This window comes from Toxorhynchites rutilus, chromosome 3, assembly GCF_029784135.1.
Source record: "Toxorhynchites rutilus septentrionalis strain SRP chromosome 3, ASM2978413v1, whole genome shotgun sequence".
Lineage (NCBI taxonomy): Eukaryota > Metazoa > Arthropoda > Insecta > Diptera > Culicidae > Toxorhynchites > Toxorhynchites rutilus.
The window spans coordinates 209,604,011-209,628,957 of NC_073746.1; the positions used below are offsets into that span (position 1 = coordinate 209,604,011).

Genomic DNA, 24,947 nt, shown 5'->3' on the forward strand with positions numbered 1-24,947 from the left:
TAAACCCGTGTGGTTGTACGGCATCGGCATCGTGTACTTAACAAAGGAGGAAAAGAGAAGGGAAAGGCAAAATCCCGCTCGAACCGTGGTGGTCTGCAATTTCCCGTAGGTGTATCCGCCAATTGCACCGGAAAAGGTTGCTAGGTCGAGTGCGTTAGTACCTGTGTACCAGTCCACCTAGCCGGCGTTATATAGTTTCGGCCCCCGAAGTGATCGAGTTAGCAGGCAAAGCTGATCGCGACGATAAGAAAACCCGCATTCAGAACAGAACACATTCGGTTCGGTGGACATCAAGACAACAGGCAGTTGCAGCGAGTGGCGAGTGGCAAACGCAATCGCAAAACGGCATCAGGTAGCAGAAGAAAAAAGTTTGTTCTTTATACAAACTGCTTTGGCGGCAAATCCAGAACAAGGCGGCATCGAGGGCGTTCGAAATGGTTTTTTTCAAAACCACGAGTACTAAGTTTTCTAAATTGGAACCATTCCATAAAACAAGGCGCTTTTCAGGGCCATTAAACCTTCCAAAAAAGAGTTTAGGAAATAAAGTTCAATGCTTTCTAAAACATTATCCAAAATAATAATAAAACACAAATTGATGTTTTCATAATTTGTTTGCCAGGATTTGATGAGTATGTGAATTTGGCAGTTGTTCTGAGCTTATTGATAGTTGGGGACTTTCCTGATTATTCAATTTTCACCAATTCTTAAATTGTTTCCAGATTTAAAGCACAGTAATCTACAATTAGTTCGACATTTAGCTAATCGGACGGACATGTAATGCGACTTATTTAGTTGAACATTTTTGTAAACATAGAGATCCAAATTATGACCCCACATTGAAAGTCGACACTGTACCACTGTCATCGCAAATGTTCAATTACAGGTTAAAATTACCTCCAATCCGGCACTGAGTGGTGGTAATGCGACGTGCCATTGAATGTAATTTACTGTAAAATATGTCACAAGCTGGATGGGAAGAAATTTTCCAACTGTGAAAGCTGTGGCGAGTGACAACAAATCGCTAAACAGGAAGGTTTAGCCGAACAAGATGGGGATATCGAGTGATAACAAAACAATAAACTCTTTAGACTTTTTGTGATCCTGAAAAGGACCCTTTTTAGTCTGTATGTGAATCCAACGAGCGAACAAATCGTAATGAATGTATTTTTTTGCCATCGCTCCCTTTTAACGCTCATTCGTTCGTCTCGTTGGACCCGCCCCTTTGGCTGAGTCTGCCGATTTGTCTCTATCCTGTGAGTGTGTACCGCTAGAGTATAAAACACGCGGACCCCAAAAAAATATCTTATTTTCTTTCAAACCGTAAACCCGTGTGGTTGTACGGCATCGGCATCGTGTACTCAACAAAGGAGGAAAAGAGAAGGGAAAGGCAAAATCCCGCTCGAACCGTGGTGGTCTGCAATTTCCCGTAGGTGTATCCGCCAATTGCACCGGAAAAGGTTGCTAGGTCGAGTGCGTTAGTACCTGTGTACCAGTCCACCTAGCCGGCGTTATATAGTTTCGGCCGCCGGAGTGATCGAGTTTGCTGGCAAAGCTGCTCGCGACGATAAGAAAACCCGCATTCAGAACAGAACACATTCGGTTCGGCGGACATCAAGACAACAGACAGTTGCAGCGAATGGCGAGTGGCAAACGCAATCGCAAAACGGCATCAGGTAGCAGAAGAAAAAAGTTTGTTCTTTATACAAACTGCTTTGGCGGCAAATCCAGAACAAGGCGGCATCGAGGGCGTTCGAAATGGTTTTTTTCAAAACCACGAGTACTAAGTTTTCTAAATTGGAACCATTCCATAAAACAAGGCGCTTTTCAGGGCCATTAAACCTTCCAAAAAAGAGTTTAGGAAATAAAGTTCAATGCTTTCTAAAACATTATCCAAAATAATAATAAAACACAAATTGATGTTTTCATAATTTGTTTGCCAGGATTTGATGAGTATGTGAATTTGGCAGTTGTTCTGAGCTTATTGATAGTTGCGGACTTTCCTGATTATTCAATTTTCACCAATTCTTAAATTGTTTCCAGATTTAAAGTACAGTAATCTACAATTAGTTCGACATTCAGCTAATTGGACGGACATGTAATGCGACTTATTTAGTTGGACATTTTTGTAAACATAGAGATCCAAATTATGACCCCACATTGAAAGTCGACACTGTACCACTGTCATCGCAAATGTTCAATTACAGGTTAAAATTACCTCCAATCCGGCACTGAGTGGTGGTAATGCGACGTGCCATTGAATGTAATTTACTGTAAAATATGTCACAAGCTGGATGGGAAGAAATTTTCCAACTGTGAAAGCTGTGGCGAGTGACAACAAATCGCTAAACAGGAAGGTTTAGCCGAACAAGATGGGGATATCGAGTGATAACCAAACAATAAACTCTTTAGACTTTTTGTGATCCTGAAAAGGACCCTTTTTAGTCTGTATGTGAATCCAACGAGCGAACAAATCGTAATGAATGTATTTTTTTGCCATCGCTCCCTTTTAACGCTCATTCGTTCGTCTCGTTGGACCCGCCCCTTTGGCTGAGTCTGCCGATTTGTCTCTATCCTGTGAGTGTGTACCGCTAGAGTATAAAACACGCGGACCCCAAAAAAATATCCTATTTTCTTTCAAACCGTAAACCCGTGTGGTTGTACGGCATCGGCATCGTGTACTCAACAAAGGAGGAAAAGAGAAGGGAAAGGCAAAATCCCGCTCGAACCGTGGTGGTCTGCAATTTCCCGTAGGTGTATCCGCCAATTGCACCGGAAAAGGTTGCTAGGTCGAGCGCGTTAGTACCTGTGTACCAGTCCACCTAGCCGGCGTTATATAGTTTCGGCCGCCGGAGTGATCGAGTTAGCTGGCTTAGGTGCTCGCGACGATAAGAAAACCTGCATTCGGAACAGAACACATTCGGTTCGGCGGACATCAAGACAACAGGCAGTTGCAGCTAATGGCGAGTGGCAAACGCAATCGCAAAACGGCATCAGGTAGCAGAAGAAAAAAGTTTGTTCTTTATACAAACTGCTTTGGCGGCAAATCCAGAACAAGGCGGCATCGAGGGCGTTCGAAATGGTTTTTTTTCAAAACCACGAGTACTAAGTTTTCTAAATTGGAACCATTCCATAAAACAAGGCGCTTTTCAGGGCAATTAAACCTTCCAAAAAAGAGTTTAGGAAATAAAGTTCAATGCTTTCTAAAACATTATCCAAAATAATAATAAAACACAAATTGATGTTTTCATAATTTGTTTGCCAGGATTTGATGAGTATGTGAATTTGGCAGTTGTTCTGAGCTTATTGATAGTTAGGGACTTTCCTGATTATTCAATTTTCACCAATTCTTAAATTGTTTCCAGAGTTAAAGTACAGTAATCTATAATTAGTTCGACATTTAGCTAATTGGACGGACATGTAATGCGACTTATTTAGTTGGACATTTTTGTAAACATAGAGATCCAAATTATGACCCCACATTGAAAGTCGACACTGTACCACTGTCATCGCAAATATTCAATTACAGGTTAAAATTACCTCCAATCCGGCACTGAATGGTGGTAATGCGACGTGCCATTGAATGTAATTTACTGTAAAATATGTCACAAGCTGGATGGGAAGAAATTTTCCAACTGTGAAAGCTGTGGCGAGTGACAACAAATCGCTAAACAGGAAGGTTTAGCCGAACAAGATGGGGATATCGAGTGATAACAAAACAATAAACTCTTTAGACTTTTTGTGATCCTGAAAAGGACCCTTTTTAGTCTGTATGTGAATCCAACGAGCGAACAAATCGTAATGAATGTATTTTTTTGCCATCGCTCCCTTTTAACGCTCATTCGTTCGTCTCGTTGGACCCGCCCCTTTGGCTGAGTCTGCCGATTTGTCTCTATCCTGTGAGTGTGTACTGCTAGAGTATAAAAGCTGTCCCCTTTGTATAGTCCTACGTCACTCCGGTTATGTCCCCGACATTACCCACCCGTCTTTTTCTGTTCGTTTTTCGCGTTATTCGTATCGTGTGTTTTTCTTTCCTCGTCATAAATTGGACGCTTCGCGTAGTGTGTGATGAGCAAGAAGAAGAGAAAGGCAGGCTCGAGCCCTGCAACAAACCAACGCATTGCCAGGAATTCGCATCGATGGGTGTTTGAGCAGAGTACAAGCTGTGTGGCACAATTCAGTCTTTTTCCAAGCAGTTAACATTGTTTGTTTTCCGTCATCATAAGGACGTCGATGGTGCCATTGAGAATTCATCAATGCATTAAACTGCATATGGCGAAGCAGACGTTAAGTGCGCCAAAGCATTATAGAATAATATCCGAATGTATAAAAAAGCGACTTATATAAAATAACAGCGTAGTTCTACGTCAAAAATGCGGTCGTATCTTGGACACAACCTCCTATAATTTTTTAATTGCTCTGGATTGTTTGGATAAGGAACACTCCTCAATAAACCTGGCCTTCTGTTCTTAATCGCGGTTCTTAATCGGTCCAAAACTTCACAATAGTACGGTGATGAAACATGCGTTTGGCGGTCAACGATTCGATAACACTGAAGAAATTCGTGACGAAGTTACATCGTACTTCAAAAATTTGGACGCTACGCACTTCGCGCTCGGAATAGGAAAAGTCGTGCCACGCTATGAAAAATGCCTCGAACGTTACGGCGATTATGTAGAAAAATATAAAATAAAACGTAGATTACGAAAATCACTTTGTTTTTTGTCTTAACTTTATTTTTCCGCGATTTCTGAGGCACTGAAACATATTTTTTGAACGACCCTCGTATAAGTATTGTTGCACTTTTAGAAAGTCTTGACACCGAGTTGAAAATAATTTTTTTTTGAAGTACACCCAGGTTTTTTTTACGAGGGGTATACGTACCTCGTTAAAAAAAAACGGGCTAATTGAATAATCCGCGTGAAAAAAACGCGTTAATCGGTAAATTCGCGTGAAAAAACCGTGTTAATTTGTAAATTCGCGTGAAAAAACCGCGTTAATTGGTAAATTCGCGTAAAAAAAATCGTCAAAAAACCTCGTAAAAACCCGCGTAAAAAAACCTGGGTGTATATAATATTTGATAGTTTAATTCGTTTGATCCTAATTTATTATATTTGTGATGTGAAAACTCCTAACTTTTTGCACTTTCCGACTGCATAAACATTAATGTTATTTTTGTCAGATTTTCAGCTAACAGGTAGATGATAAATTATGAAGTTGTTCGTGAGTTTCTGTTGACGATCGACAGATATCTATCGTATGCTGCAATGGACTGATAAAACGACACCTTAGAATAAGTATCTTTTCGTGCGGTTTGGTTCTTCCGTGTCCTATGTGAGCACGAACTTTGTTCGATGATTTGTGAACAATGTATGAACATACAGTCAATTGCAAAATTTAATATCAACTCGTGCTGGTTTGTTATTTTTGAGTTTTTCGGGGTTAAAAAGTAAATAAATCAATGCGACTTATGTTCATCGTAAAATCAATCCATTTTACTCTCATGTAGTGATAGGAAAAAAAATTGAAATGATCACATTTCTACTTCAAGTTTAAAATACAAACAAAAAAAATCCAATTAAGACGTGACAAAATTGAGTATACAGTTCAAGTTTTTTTAAGAAGAAAATTGAAATTTGAAACAAAAATCAATCCCGTAGTATTTGGTATGGCCCCCCTTTGGCGTCCAGCCAAGCGTCGAGGCGGGATTTTAGGTCACTGTAGACGGAAGTGCCTCCCAGATCTCCGAAATCGTCGTTTTGAGTTATGCTCCGTTCCCTGGATTTTGATGGATGGATGGTTCTTGATTTCTCACTATAAATACTCAATACTGTTCAAGTTCGGAGATTTCGGAGCTGTTTTGAGTTGATTGGGACATTATAGAGCAGACATTCCCGCACCACGAAGTCAGTTTGCTTCGGATCATTATTCTGTTGAAAGTGGTAATCACGAGGGAGACCAAATTTCTGAACGGGGGACTGCAGGTTACGTTTCAGGAAGATCAAGATAAACACCATGGTTCCATTTCGGCTCATCCGTATAAAAGGCCTTGTTCCAGAACTCCTTAGATCTCTTAACATATGCCTTAGCAAACTGTAGTCGTTTTTTTTTATATTCACCTTTGAGATGAAATACTTTTCGAGGCCAACACGACCTTTCAGACATTTCCTGTATGCTACTCTCCGGACAGTGTCTGTGCAGACAGGTCTCTTATGACGCTGGGTACTTAGGTAGTCAATTTAGGAATGTTTGTTTTAGGGTTCTTTCGCAATGTTCGAACAATTACCCGTTCGTCGCCAGAAGATAGGATCCGTTTGTGTTCTCTACCGGGAGATTTTCCATGGTTCCTTCGTATTTCCACTTGTTTATGATTTTCTTTACTGTAGAGTGGGTTCTTCGACAGCAGCTACTGTTTCCCGCAATGTCTTTCCTCGACAAGTCTTACTTATTATCATTGTACGTGTAACAATATCTATTTCGTTCCTCTTAGTTGCCATTTTGATAAAACTTTCAAACATCTACAGAAAACAAAAACCAACATTGCCCAAGCAGTGGATTGGTGTTGACGTCACACACTGCCGAAGAAATGTAGGTTAATTCGCAAAGATCTTACTAAAAAGGTTAATTTGTTTGGAGAATTTTAAGGTGTACACTCAATTTTGCGATGCTTAGAATAGAGATTGTTTTCAATTCGTTGGAATAAATAATTTGCAAAAAACTTTTTGCGAAATTTTCTTGCGCGCATAGTTAGTTAAATGTGTGTGTTATTTATATGCATTAAATGAAGAAATGTATTCAAAATATGTTGTACCAAATAAATGATTAGTAGATGCAGCTTACAGGCAGTATGAGTGATTTGAAGAGCTTAAACGAACAGTATCCTCTGCGTAGAACGAGATATACACTACAACATGGCGCAGCTTGTACGAAACCACCCATAATAGGTTATGTGATCTTACTGAGAACTAAAGATGACCTACGAATTAGAAACTTATTGTAATTCATGTGAAATTGATATTAATGTTATAAAGGAGTGAGAGTTTTTCCATCTAGTTCTATAGTTATGAAACACTGTTCTTTTAGTTTTCCTAATGTTTCGCGCCAGAACACCATAATAAAGTTCGAATGGCCAGCCTTATAAATGAATATAGTTATTATGTCCTACACTATATACTCCAATCAACATTTTCGACACCTGCTCTTCTATGCTTTTCTTCGAGGTCAAAAAGCTGCCGAAGTATCCCGGGATTTTTGCGACGTGTATGGAGAATGTGTCATAGGGGAGTCTACAGCATGGTTTGCAAAGTTAAAAAATAGCGACTTTGAAGTCGATAGCACACCCCGCAGTGGAAGGCCTTCTGGATTCGATGAAGAACGTCTCAAATCACTTTTGTTCTTCTGGTCACCAAACCAGTTGTGAATTGGCGGAAAAATGAACTGCGATCATAAAACAATTCTAGAATGAGGCTAATCGACTGAGAAAACCTAATCGACATGGTCAAACCATACAGCTTCACGACAACGCCTGGCCCCATGTTGCACAAGTCGTCAAGGCCGCACTTCAAGATCGTATGGGAGGTCCATCAGCATCCGTCGTATTCTTCGGTCCTTGCACTGACCGATTACCATCTTCTCCGCTTCCTGTCAGACCATATGAAAGGCGTTACCTTCAATGACAAAGAGGTCCTACAAAACTGACTCAAGAACTTCTTTGACATCAGACCAGGCGGAACAGTATAAAAAAAATGGTCGAGAGGAGTGAAGAGGTTGTAAACAGCCACGGTGAATATATAATTGATTAAATTATTGATATAATTATTGTTTTTTGTTTAAATAAAAGTCTTCGGTGAAAACGTTATGAACTTATTCCCCAACATTTAATTTGCTTGTTACTACCAGTGCTATCTCAGATTGCGGCATATAACTCCCCTATAAGACGATTTGAAATTTGTTTTGGTGTAGATTTGAGTATCCTTATGGATTTCCATAAAGCTACCAAAAACACAACCAAAACAAATTTCAAATATATGATCCACAAGCACAAACCATACACAGAAAAAAATCGCCGAATTTCCACGTAAACATTCCTCAACCAAAACATAGTAATTCACCGATTTACCGATTAGCTATTCTCATTGATGTTTCATCACAAATCATCTCATTAAGCACCGCTCCGCGAAATGAGAAGATCCAAGCTGGTGCGAAGTGGTGATTTGGAAATATTAGCTTTGTTTCCATTCACCACCAATCAGTGAAAACTGTGCGTTAACTTGCAGAACACCACGGAAAATGTGTTCCAGTGCCACGTTGAAATTGTTGTGTTACATCTATGCTTGTTGTAATGTTTTCGTTGCAACCAGCATCGCACTGAAGGCGGATAAGGTGAGCGAGAAAATTATGCATCACAACTGCAGCTCAAAATCCATATCGCGCGATGATCGTGATTCCGACGAAGTTTGTAATAAAAGTGAGTGTTTCCCGGTAGTAGCTAGTGGACAAAGCATTTTACACTATTTTTTTCGCTAGAAATGTATGTAGCCCTTGTCTTCATGTTGGTTCTGGCCTGTTTTATGTCCATCTTAATGGTCGTTGGTGTCACGCTGGTAATTACGGTTATTAGTCCATTCCATATGGTCATGCATATTGATTGGACATTTATGGTCTTTTTCAGGGAAAAGGATTGATCATCAGAATTTATCGGACATTTCTGTATTTCAACATGATTTTTCTTTTTGCCTGCTGGTCGGCAATATTTGCGTCATTTCATGGAACGGAAAATGCGATGTTAATGCTGTTGTGGTGTTTTGTACTTGTTCTCTGCGCCGGTAAGTGTAAAATTTTAGATTTTCACAAATTTTCAACTCGTTTAACTCTTAGAAAATTGTATCCACTGTATATGACTATATGACTATTCACTGTTGAAAAAAATAACTAAAAATAAAACGCGAAATCGAAAAAAACACAATGCATAATTATACAGTCATTCCATGCCAAACCGATATAGTGGTTCTCAGATTCTCGTGAAAAGAGGTAGTTTTGTTCCTTTTCGCAAAATATTAGACACGTATTTTTCTATTTTTTCATTAGGGTCACCATTTCCATTTTAGAGTGGTCCGAAAAACACTTTTTCCACTTTTTTCTTCCAAAAATAACTTTTTTCAAAAATTCATAACTTTTGAACTATTGAACCGATTCAGATGATGAAATATATGAAATATTTCTTGTATGTTTCAAACGGGTTAGATGCGATAATGTGGTAGAATCCGGAAACACATTCTATTCAAAAATGTACACAAAAATTCCATTAAAGCCATTACTACCCTTTTCTTCTGTTCATTCAATTATGAAGAAGAAGACAAGGAGTCATCATTTATCATTTAGAAACACAAGTCTAAATAGTTATGATCGACATAAATATGAGCCTAAGTCAAATAAATGTATGACTACAGAAATATATTGTAGATAAAAATAGCATTTTCTTCCTTCTACCTTGTTCGGAATATTGTTTGTAGGGGGTTGTCATAACTGTATAGCCAGGTAATGTATATTAAGTATTCTATGACCATTAGTGCTCTCTTGGGAAGTTCGTGTAGCTGCTGTAGTGAACTGATCGCATTGGGTGCTATGTTCTGCTTATGTATAGGAAAGGGAAAGGAGAATGGGCATTCGCGGAAGTGAAGTGGGCTTCTAAGGAAGAAATATATGGGGACCATAATATTGAGATCGCGACTACTCAAGCTATCATAGTCTGATATGCGTGAATATACTATTTCCAATTTCCAAATCAGCAGCCAGTTAAAATCATTAATTGCATTTTTTACATAACCAAACAACATACTCGATATTATGACATCCTGGACCAACATTGCATAAATTGTTAGTAGCAGACGACAGTATGCAGACGACATGAAGCTTTTCGCGGAAATTGGTAATGAAAACGACATCGAAGCATTCCAAAACGAAATACACGTATTCCATACTTGGTGTAATAAAAATCTACTAAAACTGAATGTAAAAAAATGCAACTCCATTACATTTAGCAGAAAAAATCATGTACCAAATATTGTAATACGTCTTGGAAATCAAAATGTCGAGAAATGTGAAATAGTTAGAGATTTAGGCATCGTCCTGGACTGTAAACTCACATTCATAGAACACTACAACTCTGTAATCAATAAGGCAAATAGTGTGTTAAGCTTTGTCCAACGCTTCTCACATAACTTCCAGGACCCATACGTACATGAAGAATGCATTGAGTCAGCCCAGAAACAGTTTCTCCTATTTGCACTCCGTAAGTTGAACTGGACATCATTTTCACTTCCTTCATATGAAGCACGCTGCATGCTCATAAACATCCAAGCACTAAAGGAACGCCGTCAATTTGCAATGCTTTCTTTTGTTAATGATTTAATTTCGCAACGAGTACAATCAGCTGAATTACTAGAACAATTAAATTTCTATGTACCTGGGCGTCAACTAAGAACACGCAATTTGTTTCTAACCAAAACATCCAAAACAAATTATACAAACAACGCTCCTATCAATCGCATGATGCGTATATACAATCAGCACTGCGAATTAATTGACACAACAATGAATAAAAAACAGCTAAAAAGAAACATGTACCGTAGGAATAATATTTAACTTAAGAAAACATTGTAACATTAATATATAAGTATGTAGTCTACATTTGTTTGACGAAAATGAATAAATAAATAAAATAAAAGACATACACGGTAAAAACATGAATTGAGCATGAATTGATCGGACAACATACAATGCAACAACTGATAAATTACAGCGCGGACTCGATTATATACAGTTCTCGATTTCTTTTCACTGCATATAATCGAATCCTATATATCATCGAGTAAAATTTTTTATTTGTTTTTTATACACATATTTTTCGTTTTTTTATTATAAAAGAAGAATTTAATTTTTGATTCATCCCCTTAAAGTCATAAAATACTTTTCTTATATGAAAAATATGAAATTATTTCAGGAGATGATAGAGGATCATATTTGATGATACAAATCCTTCTACGCATATGTTCGAATTCCAGCGATGACAGAATTATTGAACTTTTTCTCTGTTTCGGGCCCTGTTTGCTTTAAACTGGCTCTAATTCAAAAAATATGCTACGTAGGACTACGTAGGATGTTGCTTCCATTCGAAGGATAAGAATATTTTATACAGGATACAGTTATGAAACTTCCAAATTAGTGGATTTAAGTAACATTTTATAAGTGAACAACTTCAAAGTTTGTGGATGTTGAGGTGTTTTTCTTAATTTTATCCAAAAAATACATAATAAACATGAATATTTTTATCAACCAAATTGAAGCTCTCTAACCGCTCTACTGTTTGTTCTTTGACACCCAACTTCTATCTTTTTTAATTTCGCTGTAATATCGTTTTATACAATTCCTGGTGAATCTTCAACTGAAATCTACCAAAATCACGAATTTTACATAACTGTACTCGCAATAGCCAATTTACTTTCACTTTAACGTTGATCCATTTAATTTACTCTTTATATAAGTCTTATTTGAAATATTAAAAAAAATGTTTTTTCGAACTGTATATAATCGAGTCTAAAATTGTCTTGAAATCGAATCATATATAGTCGAGTCTGTATGTAATCGAGTCTGACGTGTATCTGCAAATGGAAAATAATTCATAATACGCATCGATTAACAATGTGAACTAACACCCAAATGTAGGCGAAAATATTGCTCGTTGCGCCTGGGAGTGGTTACTGCAATCGAAAAAACATACCCATTTTAATCTTCAAATTGTTCAATTTGTTTTCTAAATTTTCTGTTCGTGTTTCGAGCAAAAAATTGCTGGATAAATTTCCTGTGTAATGATATATAACACAACATATTTAGCAATTCCGATTTTGAGTGATACGCGTTTGGAAACTCTTAATGAATCGTTACATATTTCGTAGAGTTACTCCCCTATAAAGGAATGAGAGACATATTCGTATGTCAATAGTATGCTCGAAAAAAAAGGATTTTGTGTGGGGGCCTTTCAGATGAGAGAACTGCACTGTCTTAGATCTTGTAAGCGACTGCTACATAATTTATTTATTTTCCTTTCTCGTTAGTTCACAAATCCTTATTATCTATCTACTCCGTTTTGCTTCACAAATCCTTATTATCTCTCTACTTGCTAGGATGCTGATCGAAAAACCCTCGTCATGTTTATGGATTTGCCACCAACGTGGCTGTATCCCAACATAAACATGACGAGCCGATAATGATCGTCTGTATAGTATGTCTGATATGATGCCATGAGGCGAAACGATCATAAAAACATGTCTCGCTATGTTTACGGATTTACCTCCCACGACGCTAAATCCTAAAATAAACACGGCGAGACGATAATGATCGTTCGTACCACAACATTTGTTTTCTTAATTATTGACTGTATTTGTTTTTTGTTAATTACATGGCTTTGGACTAGAGGGCGCTAATTTTTTTATATTTTTTTCCTGAGAGCTGAGGTTTCTTTTACATAATTTATCTAAAAATCGGAGATGTGGTTTTTGTCGTTTTTAAGTTATGAAGGTCACCGATGGTCCGAAAAATATTTTTTCCCCCTTTTCCAAAAAATACTTTTTATGAAATTCATACCTTTTTAAAACCAGACCGATTTAGATATATTAAATTCAAATTAAGTCATGATTTTATAATTCATTTCCATTTGATTTCATTGAGCTAAAAAAATACTATACTAACAAGAAAAATTGATCGTAGTCGCATAGATCTAGTATATTCGCATAGGAATATTGAAAGAAGACTGAAGAATGGTAAATTTGGAAAAAATCATAAGTCAAAAATGAAGAGAAACACATCTTTGATTTTTGGATATGTTATGTAAAAATACCTCAGCTTTCAAGAAGCAATATAATGAAATATAGCGCTCTCTATCTTTAACTGTGTTAACAAATTCAATCAATAATTACAAAAAATCCTTTTTTTTTGCAAATGTGATATTGTTTCAAAGAAGATTGGCTTAAATTTAATTTGTAGATAATCTAAATCGGTCCAGTAGAGCGAAAGTTATGTTTTTTTTAAAAGTCATTTTTGGAATAAAGAAGAAAAAAATGATTTTTTTTAATATAGGTTAACTTTGCAAAACACGATAAAAATCACAGTGGAAAAATATGATTTTTTGGAGCACCCTTAAATGGAAATGGACCCCCAATGAAAAAATTAAAAAGTAAAAATTCCTATCTAATATCTTGCGAAAAGAAACATAACTACCACTTTTCACGAAAATTTGAGAAGCACTATATCGATGTGGCATGGAATGGCTAATATCTATCCCGGACTATATGGAATTAAATATCGATATCCATTTTTATTAGATTCAATATTTTGATTAGACAATCTTATAGTTTCTAACCATAAAATATATTTATCTGTTGTATTTTTCATATATTTTAGCAATCATCGATATTGGTCAAACTCTCGGCGTATAACATAATAATATAGGATTAATAAGTTATTAATCCTATATTATCATGTTTATCGTATTGCACTAGCAGAAATTTGGATTTCGTTCTCAAAGTTATTGATTGTATTTGTTTTATATAATTTGAATGATTCAGAGATAGAGAGCGCCATAATGTTTTATATTTTTTCATGTAGCTTAGGCCTTTTTAGATAACATATCCAAAAATCAGAGATGTGATTTTTATCGATTTTGAGTTATGTTTTTTCGAAGTTAACATGTTTTCAGTATACGTTCAGTATTCCTATGCTTCTAGACTCCAATGTGACTACATTGATTCATAGCGACTGAAACTTGATTACATTATCGATCATTCGTCTTCCTAAGCTCGAAGCCGCCGGACGGTTTTATATCGTTATCGTCCATCGTTGAAGTGATACCGTTATTTTCGTGGCTGGTGAAGTGAGTGTTGGACACTAACGGGATTCCCTGTGAATTCATTGAAGCAGACACAACAAGCGAGAGGAAGAAACCCTGCACGCGAGCGCTGTGTGCTGGTGTGTTATCGCCGTAGCACCATCTTCGACATCATCACCGCGTGGTGCGATACACGGGTTCAGCTGTACCGAACGATCAACACGCAGCACCGTTATAAATAATCCGCACTGGTGTGCATAATAAGTATACTGAAATTAATAGGTTAAGGTTATTAGGTTAAGGTTAATTATAAAAAAAAAATTTCAAAAATTATAAGAAAGTGTACATCTGCCATTTTAAATGGCAGAAGGGGAAGAAAGCGTTGACATGGATATCGAATCCACTGTCTCCCCCTCCCCAGCTACGGGTGCTGGGAAGTCGCTTAAACGCGTTCCCCCCTCAGAAGATGTCTCTTCACAGGAAGAGTTAACTCACCTCAACAAGCCTCCCTCAAGAAAATTTGCAAACCTTTCCTCTTCACCCCCTCATTCTCCCGCTCCCGTTTCCGCTCAACTCCCGAACTTGCCTCCCAGCCCTACTGATCCCGCTCCCGCTCAACAATCGACCTCGACCTCCCCCTCAGTTGCTTCCTCTTCTCGTGTCAAGGTCTATCCAGAAGATTCACCTGGAGCTGGCCCATGGGTTGTTTTTTTCCGGCCCAAACCGAAAGGAAAATCCATCAATGTCATTCAGGTTTCGAAAGATCTGGCAAGATATTATTCCTCCGTGGTCGAAATCTCTAAGGTTAGACCGAACAAACTGCGTGTTGTCGTGAGTGATCGGAAACACGCAAATGCAGTTGTGATCGACGAGAGATTCTCCCTAGAGTATCGTGTCTACGTGCCGTCCCATGACGTAGAAATCTCGGGGGTGATAACTGAAACGGGTCTGACGTGTGAAATGATAAAGGAAGGAGTTGGTAAATTTAAAAGACTCCCGTTGGTGGGCGTTAAAATTTTGGACAGCCGCCAATTAGGGAAAGTATCCCAAGAAAAGGGAAAAACTAAATTCACGCCGTCAGACTCGTTTCGAGTAACTTTTGCTGGTTCCGCTCTCCCTGACTACGTCATGGTTGGCAAATTAAGACTGCCTGTGCGACTCTTCGTGCCAAAGCCCATGACTTGCCAAAAATGCAAGTCAGTTGGTCACACTTCAGATTATTGTGCCAACAAGGAGCGCTGTGCCACTTGCGGAGAGCAACATGAGGGGAAATCCTGCAGTGCGACTGAGCATAAATGTCCATATTTCGGGGGATCCCCACACGAGCTCTCAGTTTGTGAAACTTACAAGAGTCGCTGGGAGAAACAGAAGCGCTCTTTGAAGGAACGCTCGAAACGCACTTTTGCGGATATTTTAAAGGGCGCTTCTCCACTGGCCCAACAACAACAACCAATCATCACACAAAATGTCTTCGCCACGTTGCCCGTTGACGAAATGGAAGCGGGCACAGCTAACGGGGGCACACCGTTCATTTTCCAAGGGAATCCCCGGCGCAAAAATGTGACCACTCCCAAAGTTCAAGGACAAGCCCCTCCGGTTATACCTCCTGTTAGCATGCCTAAAAAATCGAGTGCAGCGGACAAGCAAAATCAGGTTCCTCCTGGCTTCCGTGGGAATAGTTCACCTTCGAACGACCCAGCACTCGAGGGGACATCAAAAACCCCAAATGTCCCTATTTTTCCGTCCAGCTCAACTCCCCAATCGGGATTTATAAAGTTGACTGACCTTCTGGCTCAAATCTTCACATGCTTTAATGTTTCCGACCATTGCCATTTCAATGCTTCCAGTATTAAAGACAATTTTACAACAATTGATGCAAACATGGCCCCTCCTTGCAATGATTATCTCTCTTGATGTCTAATTTAAATAGAGAGGTCGGAGATATCACTGTTTTACAGTGGAATTGTCGTAGTCTTATCCCTAAATTGGATACATTCAAATTTTTAATTCATAACTTCAATTGTGACGTTTTTGCTCTGTCCGAAACTTGGCTTTCTTCGCGAGATGATATCTCTTTCCACGATATTAATATTATACGCTTGGACCGTGTTGACAGATACGGAGGGGTGCTATTGGGGATCAATAAGTGCCACTCATTTTTTAGAATTGACCTTCCACCTATTGGGGGGATCGAAGCTGTTGCTTGTCATGCAAACATCAGAGACAAAGACCTTTGTATTGTCAGCTTGTATTGGCCTCCGAGAGCTGCGGTTAGCCGCAAGCAACTTGTTGACATGTGCTCACTCCTTCCTGAGCCACGATTGATCTTGGGAGACTTCAATTCTCACGGAACTGCCTGGGGGGAACCGTACGACGACAATCGTTCATTGTTGATACATGACCTTTGTAACAGCTTCAATATGACCGTTTTGAACACTGGGGAAACAACACGTGTACCTAAACCTCCTGCTAACCCAAGTGCTCTTGACCTCTCGCTTTGCTCGAATTCACTATCGTTAGATTGCGAGTGGAATGTAATCCAGAACCCCAACGGTAGTGATCACTTGCCAATCAAAATTTCCATCACCATTGGGTCGAATTCTTCTGAATCTATAAACATGGCATATGACCTCACAAGACACATTGACTGGAAAAAATATGCGGACGCGATTGCTCTAGCCATCAATTCCAGAGATGGTTTACCTCCATTGGAGGAGTATAACTTCCTTTCTCGTTTGATCTTTGACAGCGCGGTTCGCGCTCAAACGAAACCCATCCCAGGTTCCACCATTTCCCGAAGGCCTCCCAATCTATGGTGGGATAGCCAATGTTCCAAGCTTTATCAGGATAAATCGAACGCATTCAAAGCTTTTCGGAAACGTGGAACCATTGAAAATTTTCAGTCGTATTTGGACCTTGAAAATCAATTTAAAAATTTGATCAAAGGAAAAAAACGTGCTTATTGGCGAAATTTCGTGGGAGGTTTGTCACGAGAAACGTCAATGAAAAAATTATGGAAAGTGGCTCGAAAGATGAGAAATCGCTCTTCAACGAATGAAAGCGAAGAATATTCACATCGATGGATTTTTAATTTTGCGCGGAAGGTTTGTCCCGATTCCGCTCCTGTGCAAAAAATTGTTCGAGATATACCACAAGATAGGTGCGATCTTGATTCCGGGTTTTCGATGGTAGAATTCTCTCTTGCTCTCCTTTCTTGTAACAATTCGGCTCTGGGAACGGATAGAATTAAGTTCAACTTGTTGAAAAATCTCCCTGATGTGGCGAAACATCGCTTGTTGAATTTATTCAATCGGTTTCTGGAACATAATATTGTTCCGGATGATTGGAGACAAGTACGAGTTATAGCTATTCAAAAACCCGGAAAACCCGCGTCCGACTTCAATTCGTACCGCCCAATAGCAATGCTCTCTTGTATACGGAAATTGTTGGAGAAAATTATCTTGTTTCGCCTTGATCGATGGGTTGAAACGAATGGCCTACTCTCAGATACACAATATGGGTTCCGCAGGGGCAAGGGGACGAATGATTGTCTTGCGTTGCTTTCTTCAGAAATTCAAATGGCTTACGCCGAAAAAAAACAAATGGCTTCAGTATTCTTGGACATGAAGGGGGCCTTTGATTCTGTTTCAATAGAGGTCCTGTCAGACAAACTCCATTCTCGGGGTCTGCCGCCTCTATTGAATAATATGTTATATAACTTGCTTTGTGAGAAACATTTGAATTTTTCTCATGGGGATTCGACAGTAAGTCGGATCTCCTACATGGGACTCCCCCAGGGCTCATGTTTAAGCCACCTTTTGTACAACTTCTATGTAAGCGATATTGACAATTGCCTTACACAAAATTGCAACCTAAGACAACTTGCAGATGATGGAGTGGTGTCTGTCGTAGGATCAAACGAATCCGACCTGCAAGAACCCTTACAAGATGCTTTGAACAATTTTTCGACCTGGGCCATTGGGCTAGGGATCGAATTCTCCACGGAGAAAACAGAGATGGTGGTTTTTTCTAGGAAGCATAGACCAGCAAAACCAAAGCTTCAACTTTTGGGTAAACCGATCACTCATGCTATGTCATTCAAGTATCTTGGGGTCTGGTTCGACTTCAAATGTACTTGGGGGGCCCATATTAGGTATCTGAGTAACAAATGTCAACAAAGAATAAACTTTCTCCGTACAATTACCGGCACCTGGTGGGGAGCCCATCCAGAAGATCTTATAATGTTGTATCGAACAACTATTCTCTCAGTGATGGAGTATGGCAGTTTCTGTTTTCAATCAGCTGCCAAAACACACCTTATTAAACTCGAGCGAATTCAGTATCTTTGTCTCCGTATTGCGTTGGGATGTATGCCCTCAACGCATACCATGAGTCTCGAGGTTTTGGCAGGCGTACTCCCACTAAAAGATCGCTTCAATTTATTATCTCTTCGGTTCCTCATACGGTGTAAGGTTATGAACCCATTGGTGATCGGAAATTTTGAGCAGCTTATCGAGCTAAATTTTCATTCTGGATTCATGAGCTCATATCATGAATTCATCTCTATGCAGGTTGATCCTTCTTCGTATATTCCCAACCGTGTTTGTTTTCCTGACTACATCAATTCCTCTGTACATTTTAATCTGTTCATGAAGGAGAAAATCCATGGAATTCCAGATTATCATCGATCGGGGATCGTTCCTACCATCTTCAATGCAAAGTATGGGCGTGTCAATTGTGATAATATGTACTTTACTGATGGGTCCTCTATGAATGAGTCCACAGGATTTGGAGTGTTCAACCAATTTTCTGGCACCTCCCACAGTCTTCAGAATCCTTGCTCAGTGTATATTGCTGAATTGGCAGCAATACATTGGGCGCTCGACAGCGTCGCCTCACGACCTGTTGAACACTATTACATTGTAACGGATAGTCTTAGCTCTGTCGAAGCTATCCGTTCAGTGAGGCCGGAAAAGCACTCACTTCCTTGAGAGAATACGAGAAATTTTGAGTGCTTTAACCAGACGCTGTTATATCATTACCTTTGTCTGGGTCCCTTCACATTGCACAATTCCGGGTAATGAGAGGGCTGACTCATTAGCAAAGGTAGGTGCAATTGAAGGCGATATTTATCAGCGTCAAATCGCCTTCAATGAATTTTATTCTTTAGTCCGCAAAAATACCATAGTTAACTGGCAACGCAAATGGAACGAAGATGAATTGGGCCGGTGGCTCCACTCGATTATCCCTAAGGTTAGCCTCAAACCATGGTTCAAAAGTCTGGACTTGAGTCGGGACTTTATTCGCACCTTCTCCCGACTCATGTCCAATCACTGTTCGTTAGACGCGCTACTCTTTCGTTTTAATCTTGCCGATGGCAATATCTGTGCTTGTGGCCAAGGTTACCACGACATCGAACACGTTGTTTGGTCGTGCGAGGAGTATCTTTTTGCCAGATCGAATTTAGAAAACTCTCTTCTGGCTAGAGGAAGGCAGCCCAATGTGCCGGTGAGAGATGTGTTGGCTCGGTTAGACCTTGATTATATGTCTCAAATATATGTCTTCCTAAAAGTTATCGATCTTCGTGTGTGATTGTCCTTATATCCTTATATTCTCCTTTTCCTTCGCGAGAAATCAAATCCCTTCTTACTAAAAATAGAATGAGGTGAAATGTAAATACATATTAGATATAATATAGGCTTAAGAATCGAGTATGATGAATGTGAGTGTGAACATTGACAACATATCCTTATATCCCTTCCTTTTCCTGAAAAAAATGTCACCCTTCTAAACTCGAGCAAACCGCGAGTAATCAGTTCTCTACTTCATTAACATTAGAATTAATGAAAAATGTTTATATATACTTGTTACAATACAGACAGAAGTTTGGCTCCTTTAAACTAATGTAACTGAGCCTGTAAAAATAAACGATTTAATAAAAAAAATACATTATCGATGATCATTATAATGTTTATTCCTAGACTATCATATTATACATTAAGACTTGAATCAATTTCGATGATTGTTTTTCTATCTCATAAATTAATTGGATTGAATTTAGATGATACATCAGATCAATGAAAAAACTCAATTCAAATTCAATTACTATACATAATCGCAGTCCTATGTCGAGATCCCGTCCGTGCCCCTAGGCTCAGACCCATAAAATTTTTCTTTCCAAAAATGATTAGCTAAGTGGCTTTAATTTGATATGTCTATCATCTGAATCGGTCCAATAGTTCAAAAGTTTTTAGTTTTTGAAAAAAGTCATTTTTGGATGAAAAAAAAGTGATTTTCGGACCACTCTAAAATGGAAATGGTTACCCTAATGAAAAAATAGAAAAAATCGTGTCTAATATTTTGCGAAAAGGAACAAAACTACCACTTTTCACGAAAATCTGAGAAGCGCTATATCGATTTGGCATGAAATGACTGATATCTTTTCCGGACTATATGGAATTACATATCGATATCCATTTTTATTAGATTCAATATTTTGACAAGATTATCTTTCTAACCATGCACATGGCAGGAATAAAATTTGTTTATCTGTTATATTTTTCATATATTTTAGCAATCATCGATATTGGTTCAAGTCTCAGCGTATAACATGATAACAAACGTATTACATTGCGTAGAATGCAAAACGGCGAAAAAGTCGATTTTGTTAATTTTGTCGCTTTCGGCAGAATATCTTTTATCTTCTATCACAAAACACTGATGTGCACTTCGTTTCGGGGGAACACTTAGCGGGATGCACATTAATTGTACGAGAAATTATTTCATTTGAATACGAAAGCCGCCGTGGCTTACTTGTGTATATCTTCGATAGTATATACTGAGCTTTTATTCTTCGTATTATTATCAATATGTTCAAGAAAAACGTAATCCTACGTCAAAAATTCAATTATTCAAAACATAATTTTCTATCCACGATTTCTATTTTGTCATCGGAATACTAAAGAATAAAATTTGAAATCAGTTACGGTCGCCATCTGCAGCCCTGGACGGGATGGCTCCTGTGTTATGTATGGATAAAATAAAGAAAAAAAAACTCGCCAATTTAATATAAGATAATTATCACTATCGAACGTAATTATCAGTTTTTCTCACCAGAAAAAAACATACTTTATTATAGAGAAAACACATTTGAAATTTCCATTTTCGCTTCAAACCCAAAGAAACACGATGCTATATGCCTCAACGCGAATTTTAATTGGACTAACAGCACCTAATACGATATGTAGTGGGAAATCATTTTTTCGAATATTCTTTCACTTTTTTTTCACGCCGTATGAACTTTTCTTGGGTGAAAATGAACGCAACAAAACAGACAGCTTAAATCAGATGATCCGTTCTCGAGCAGGATTACTATTGGTTTTTTATTTATGAAATTTGAAATAAATTTATATTCAATTTCATATTTTAAGTAATTTTTAACATAATTGCTACCATAATTTTACGCTTACACTTGTGCTAAATGCTTCACAATACATGATCGGTCAAAGATATGAAACTTCACGAAGCAACCAACATTGGAGTTCCAAATTTATATTTTATTTGCTAGAATTTATCGTATCACTCACCTTACTTGCAATAGAAAAATGCCCCCGACTTGCATATATTTGCAATACCGATTTCCCCGAGGAAGCTAGGTTTTGATGTCCTGTTAGGGAACACATTTCGGTGGGAACAAAAACTGCCTCTACTTTCATTTATTTGCAATAGAGATGGGCAAACCGTTCACGAATGGTACGGAAGAACTAGTTCTCCGAAAAGAGTGAACGAACGGTCGTTCTTTTTCAAAGAACGGTAGTTCTCCCCACGAACTGATTGCGAGCGAACGGTTTGTGAACGAACTGATTCCGAAAGAACGGTTTGCGAGTGAACTGATGGAGAGTGAACTGTTTGTGAACGAACTGTTTGCGAGTGAACTGTATGGAAAAGAAATGATTGAGAGTGAACTATTTGGGAACGAACTGTTCGAGAACGAAGTGTTTGCGGGCAAATTATTTGCGAACGAACGAGTGCAGCTGAACTGATTTGCGCTGGACGGAATGTATAAATACAACGAGAACGCTTGTAAGGAAAATAAAACGATATTGTCATTTATGAGCAAAATGCATTTAACGCAGGGTTTATTTTGTTAATGTATACTCAATTTTGGGTTAAAAATTGAATTAGATTTTCGTAGTTTTAAAAGCAAAACTATATATTTTAAATTTCATGTATTCTTTCAATCCCGCGTAACATTCATATATTTCCTGATTATCAGAAAAAAATCTGGTGGAAGCTGGGCGATTCATGGATTAGGTAAACATAAAATCTTATAGTGAGGGCATGTTGAGAAAAAGTTTTTTAATTGCTTTCAATTCATTGTTTGGCCTATTGCGTGTATGTGTTATCGTGATTGTTTGTATGATTGATTGTTAGTGAAAATCGCTGCTGATTTTTTCTCCTTAATGAACATTATGAAATATGATCTTACAAAAAGAGAATATAAAAATAGCACATATTTTGTGCGCATCAAATTATTACATAAACTTTTGTCGACCGATAAACATATTTTCACATACAGTTTGCGACTTTTAAAGAAGAAGCAGCTTATCTTATCCCATACGTACATTATCCAATTCAACGATATCAATTAATAAGCGTCTATTGATGTTGGGTTCCAGCTAACATTCTATGTTGTTCTTAATACCGCTGAACGAAAGAGCGAAAGAACGGTTCAAATTAACTGATTCACTTAGATGAACGGTTAGTGAGTGAACCGTTCATCAAAGTGAACTGTTTTGCCCATCTCTAATTTGCAATGCCCGTTTCCCCCAGGCAGCTTGGTTTTGATGTCTCTGTTAGGGAACACATTTCAGTGGGAATAAAAGCTCCCCTACTTTCATGTATTAGCGATGCCGATTTCTCCGTATCTTCAATTTCGACCAATCAGCACGAGGTATTTCCGTTTGGAGATTTTTCGATTGTTTGATAGTTAGTTTCATATAATATATTATTTTATCCATTATGATGGATTGCTATGGAGTGCTCAGATCGATTGATGTAAATATTTCGTAAATCCGTAAATCAGGAAATAACGAACCAATAATTGTAAAAACATGAGCTGCCGCATGTGTCGCCAATTTCGACCAATCAAAAGTGGGCATTTTCCTTAGGATTGAGATTTTTCATATGTTCGATAGCTAGTTCCATGACATATATTATTTTATCCAATGTAAAAAATTGTTATGGAGTGCTGAAATCGATTGACGCAAAAATATCATCAATCCATCATGATATGACTGAGCAAAAAGCGTTTCAAATTGGACAATTTTCACGATGTGCTCGATTATCGATTTACAAGTTGTACCCCAATATGTTCCCGAAAGACGAAAGAAAATTTAAAGTATATTAACTCAGTACATATTTTTAGTTTATTTCGGATTGCAGGCATGGATAATATCCGGAGTATATAAAACAATCACAATGGAATCTTGCGGAGTGACCGTAATACCGGAAGCTGTAAACATGTGATCGAACCTCATAACACAAAATCAAAGTCAACTAAGTAGTTTCAAAAATTATACCAATCAAGATCTTCATGAAAAACACCTACTTGCTGAAAAAATTAAAACTTACCCAACTCGCACAACATCTGTCAAATCAGCAGAATTTTTTCCGATGACTCCACGCGCCTGTAACATGTGTACGAAGGATTGCTACAAAGTTTTCGGCTACTTCCTGGGATTCATGTGGATTATAACGTGCTTCTACTATACGATGGAGACCATGGAGCTGTTGAAGTTGATGAAACTACAATGCTCCGAGCGTAGTGCTGCGATGCGGCTTCAGTTCGACGACGAACTTGTGTCCAAAGTTTGTGAGTTCTACTCCCATTTGGGTGAGTACCATGTTTTTTTCTAAGACCGCTTCCGGTTAGAACTTTACAGTTTCATTTTGCAGGCAATTTTCTACCGTATCACGTGGTCACCACACTGATAAAAATGCTTCCAGGAATGATACTCATAATTGGAATATACACGGTTAGTTGGTGCTTTGAGAAAAAGTAGAATTATAACTGAAAGTGACTTTTGTTTTAGAATAACATAACATTGCTGAAGGTTTTTGTTGCCTACGCATTTTTAGAAGAAATATTTTTCATTGTTGTTTTTTCCAAAATCTTTACGCTTATAAACATCGAGGGTGGAATGAGTGCATGGTTCTTTTGGATATTGGCGTTTTCCTGTGGTAATTTATTTGGTTGTTCATTGAACGTATCGATTCACGTATTCTCGTTTCAGCTAAAATAATATTTGGTATTTGGATTATACTTGGAGTCTTTGCGGCCATTGGCGATAACAGAAGAACCATCCCTAGATATGTGTGAAGAGCTTCGGATTGATTGAGAAACCATTTTGCTTGAATCTTTGGAAAGACGTCATAATGAATTATTTATTTGCCTATAAATACAAATTAACAACTGTATTAACAATATTGCAAAATAATAGCTTATTCGAGAGGATTAGTATATACATTATTATGTCGATTTCCTATTTCTATCGAATATATAATACAATAATATTTACATGAGTCGAGCTTGAGTTTTGTCGTGTTTGTAACTAGACATTGGTTAGCGGTTTTGTGCCATGACTCGTCTCACTGTGCTCCTATTCCTACACTTTCGGCTATTCTTGTTTCAACAATCACTAATAATTGGGAAAATCCTGATTCACTAGAATTGAGGCTAAGCAAACGTTTCACTTTCGAACTAATTTTGTTATGTATATACAAACTTTGATCATATTCTGCTCGTACGTTCTGCTAAATAAAAATCAAGTCTTTTTTGTTAACTGATTGAACACTTTTTCGCATCCCCCACTCTCTACGCTTCCGTCACATCCTGTATGTCTTCCAGTGTTCCATAACATTATCACAAAACAGTTTCCAGTATCCACGGGACAAACTTGGAGATTCTTGTGCAAACACCGGGTAAGTTTGCTTCTGCACACCCGATACCCCAGGATATGATGCCGGCCAGGAAGTAGTGACCATCCTTTCCCTTCACCTGTGAACC

At 38.1% G+C, this 24,947-nt stretch overlaps 2 protein-coding genes across 10 annotated transcripts in view; one reads left to right on the plus strand and one right to left on the minus strand.

Annotated features, from left to right (window-relative positions):
• The first annotated feature begins 13,856 nt into the window (after nucleotides 1-13,856).
• Nucleotides 13,857-24,389, plus strand: LOC129775005 (uncharacterized). The gene is made up of 5 exons (XM_055779154.1): nucleotides 13,857-14,130; nucleotides 23,307-23,774; nucleotides 23,837-23,916; nucleotides 23,974-24,121; nucleotides 24,175-24,389. The coding sequence occupies exons 2-5, from the start codon at nucleotides 23,555-23,557 to the stop codon at nucleotides 24,258-24,260; spliced, it is 534 nt and encodes a 177-aa protein (XP_055635129.1). The 5' UTR covers nucleotides 13,857-14,130; nucleotides 23,307-23,554; the 3' UTR covers nucleotides 24,261-24,389.
• The window catches only part of LOC129775002 (serine proteinase stubble), a 344,680-nt gene continuing 344,032 nt past the window's right edge, over nucleotides 24,300-24,947 (minus strand). For all 9 annotated transcript variants that reach the window (XM_055779147.1, XM_055779148.1, XM_055779144.1 and 6 more), the window contains one exon: nucleotides 24,300-24,938. In XM_055779147.1, coding sequence (XP_055635122.1) covers nucleotides 24,804-24,938 — 135 coding nt within the window. In that variant the 3' untranslated portion in view covers nucleotides 24,300-24,803. The remainder of the gene's footprint in view (nucleotides 24,939-24,947) is intronic.

Bases quoted from the DNA above. Each gene is read 5' to 3' on its own strand.
- LOC129775005 (XM_055779154.1), top strand. From the start codon at position 23,555: ATGACTCCACGCGCCTGTAACATGTGTACGAAGGATTGCTACAAAGTT. The intron at 23,775-23,836 runs GTGAGTACCATG...TTCATTTTGCAG, and splicing joins TGAGTTCTACTCCCATTTGG to GCAATTTTCTACCGTATCAC. The intron at 24,122-24,174 runs GTAATTTATTTG...TTCTCGTTTCAG, and splicing joins GATATTGGCGTTTTCCTGTG to CTAAAATAATATTTGGTATT.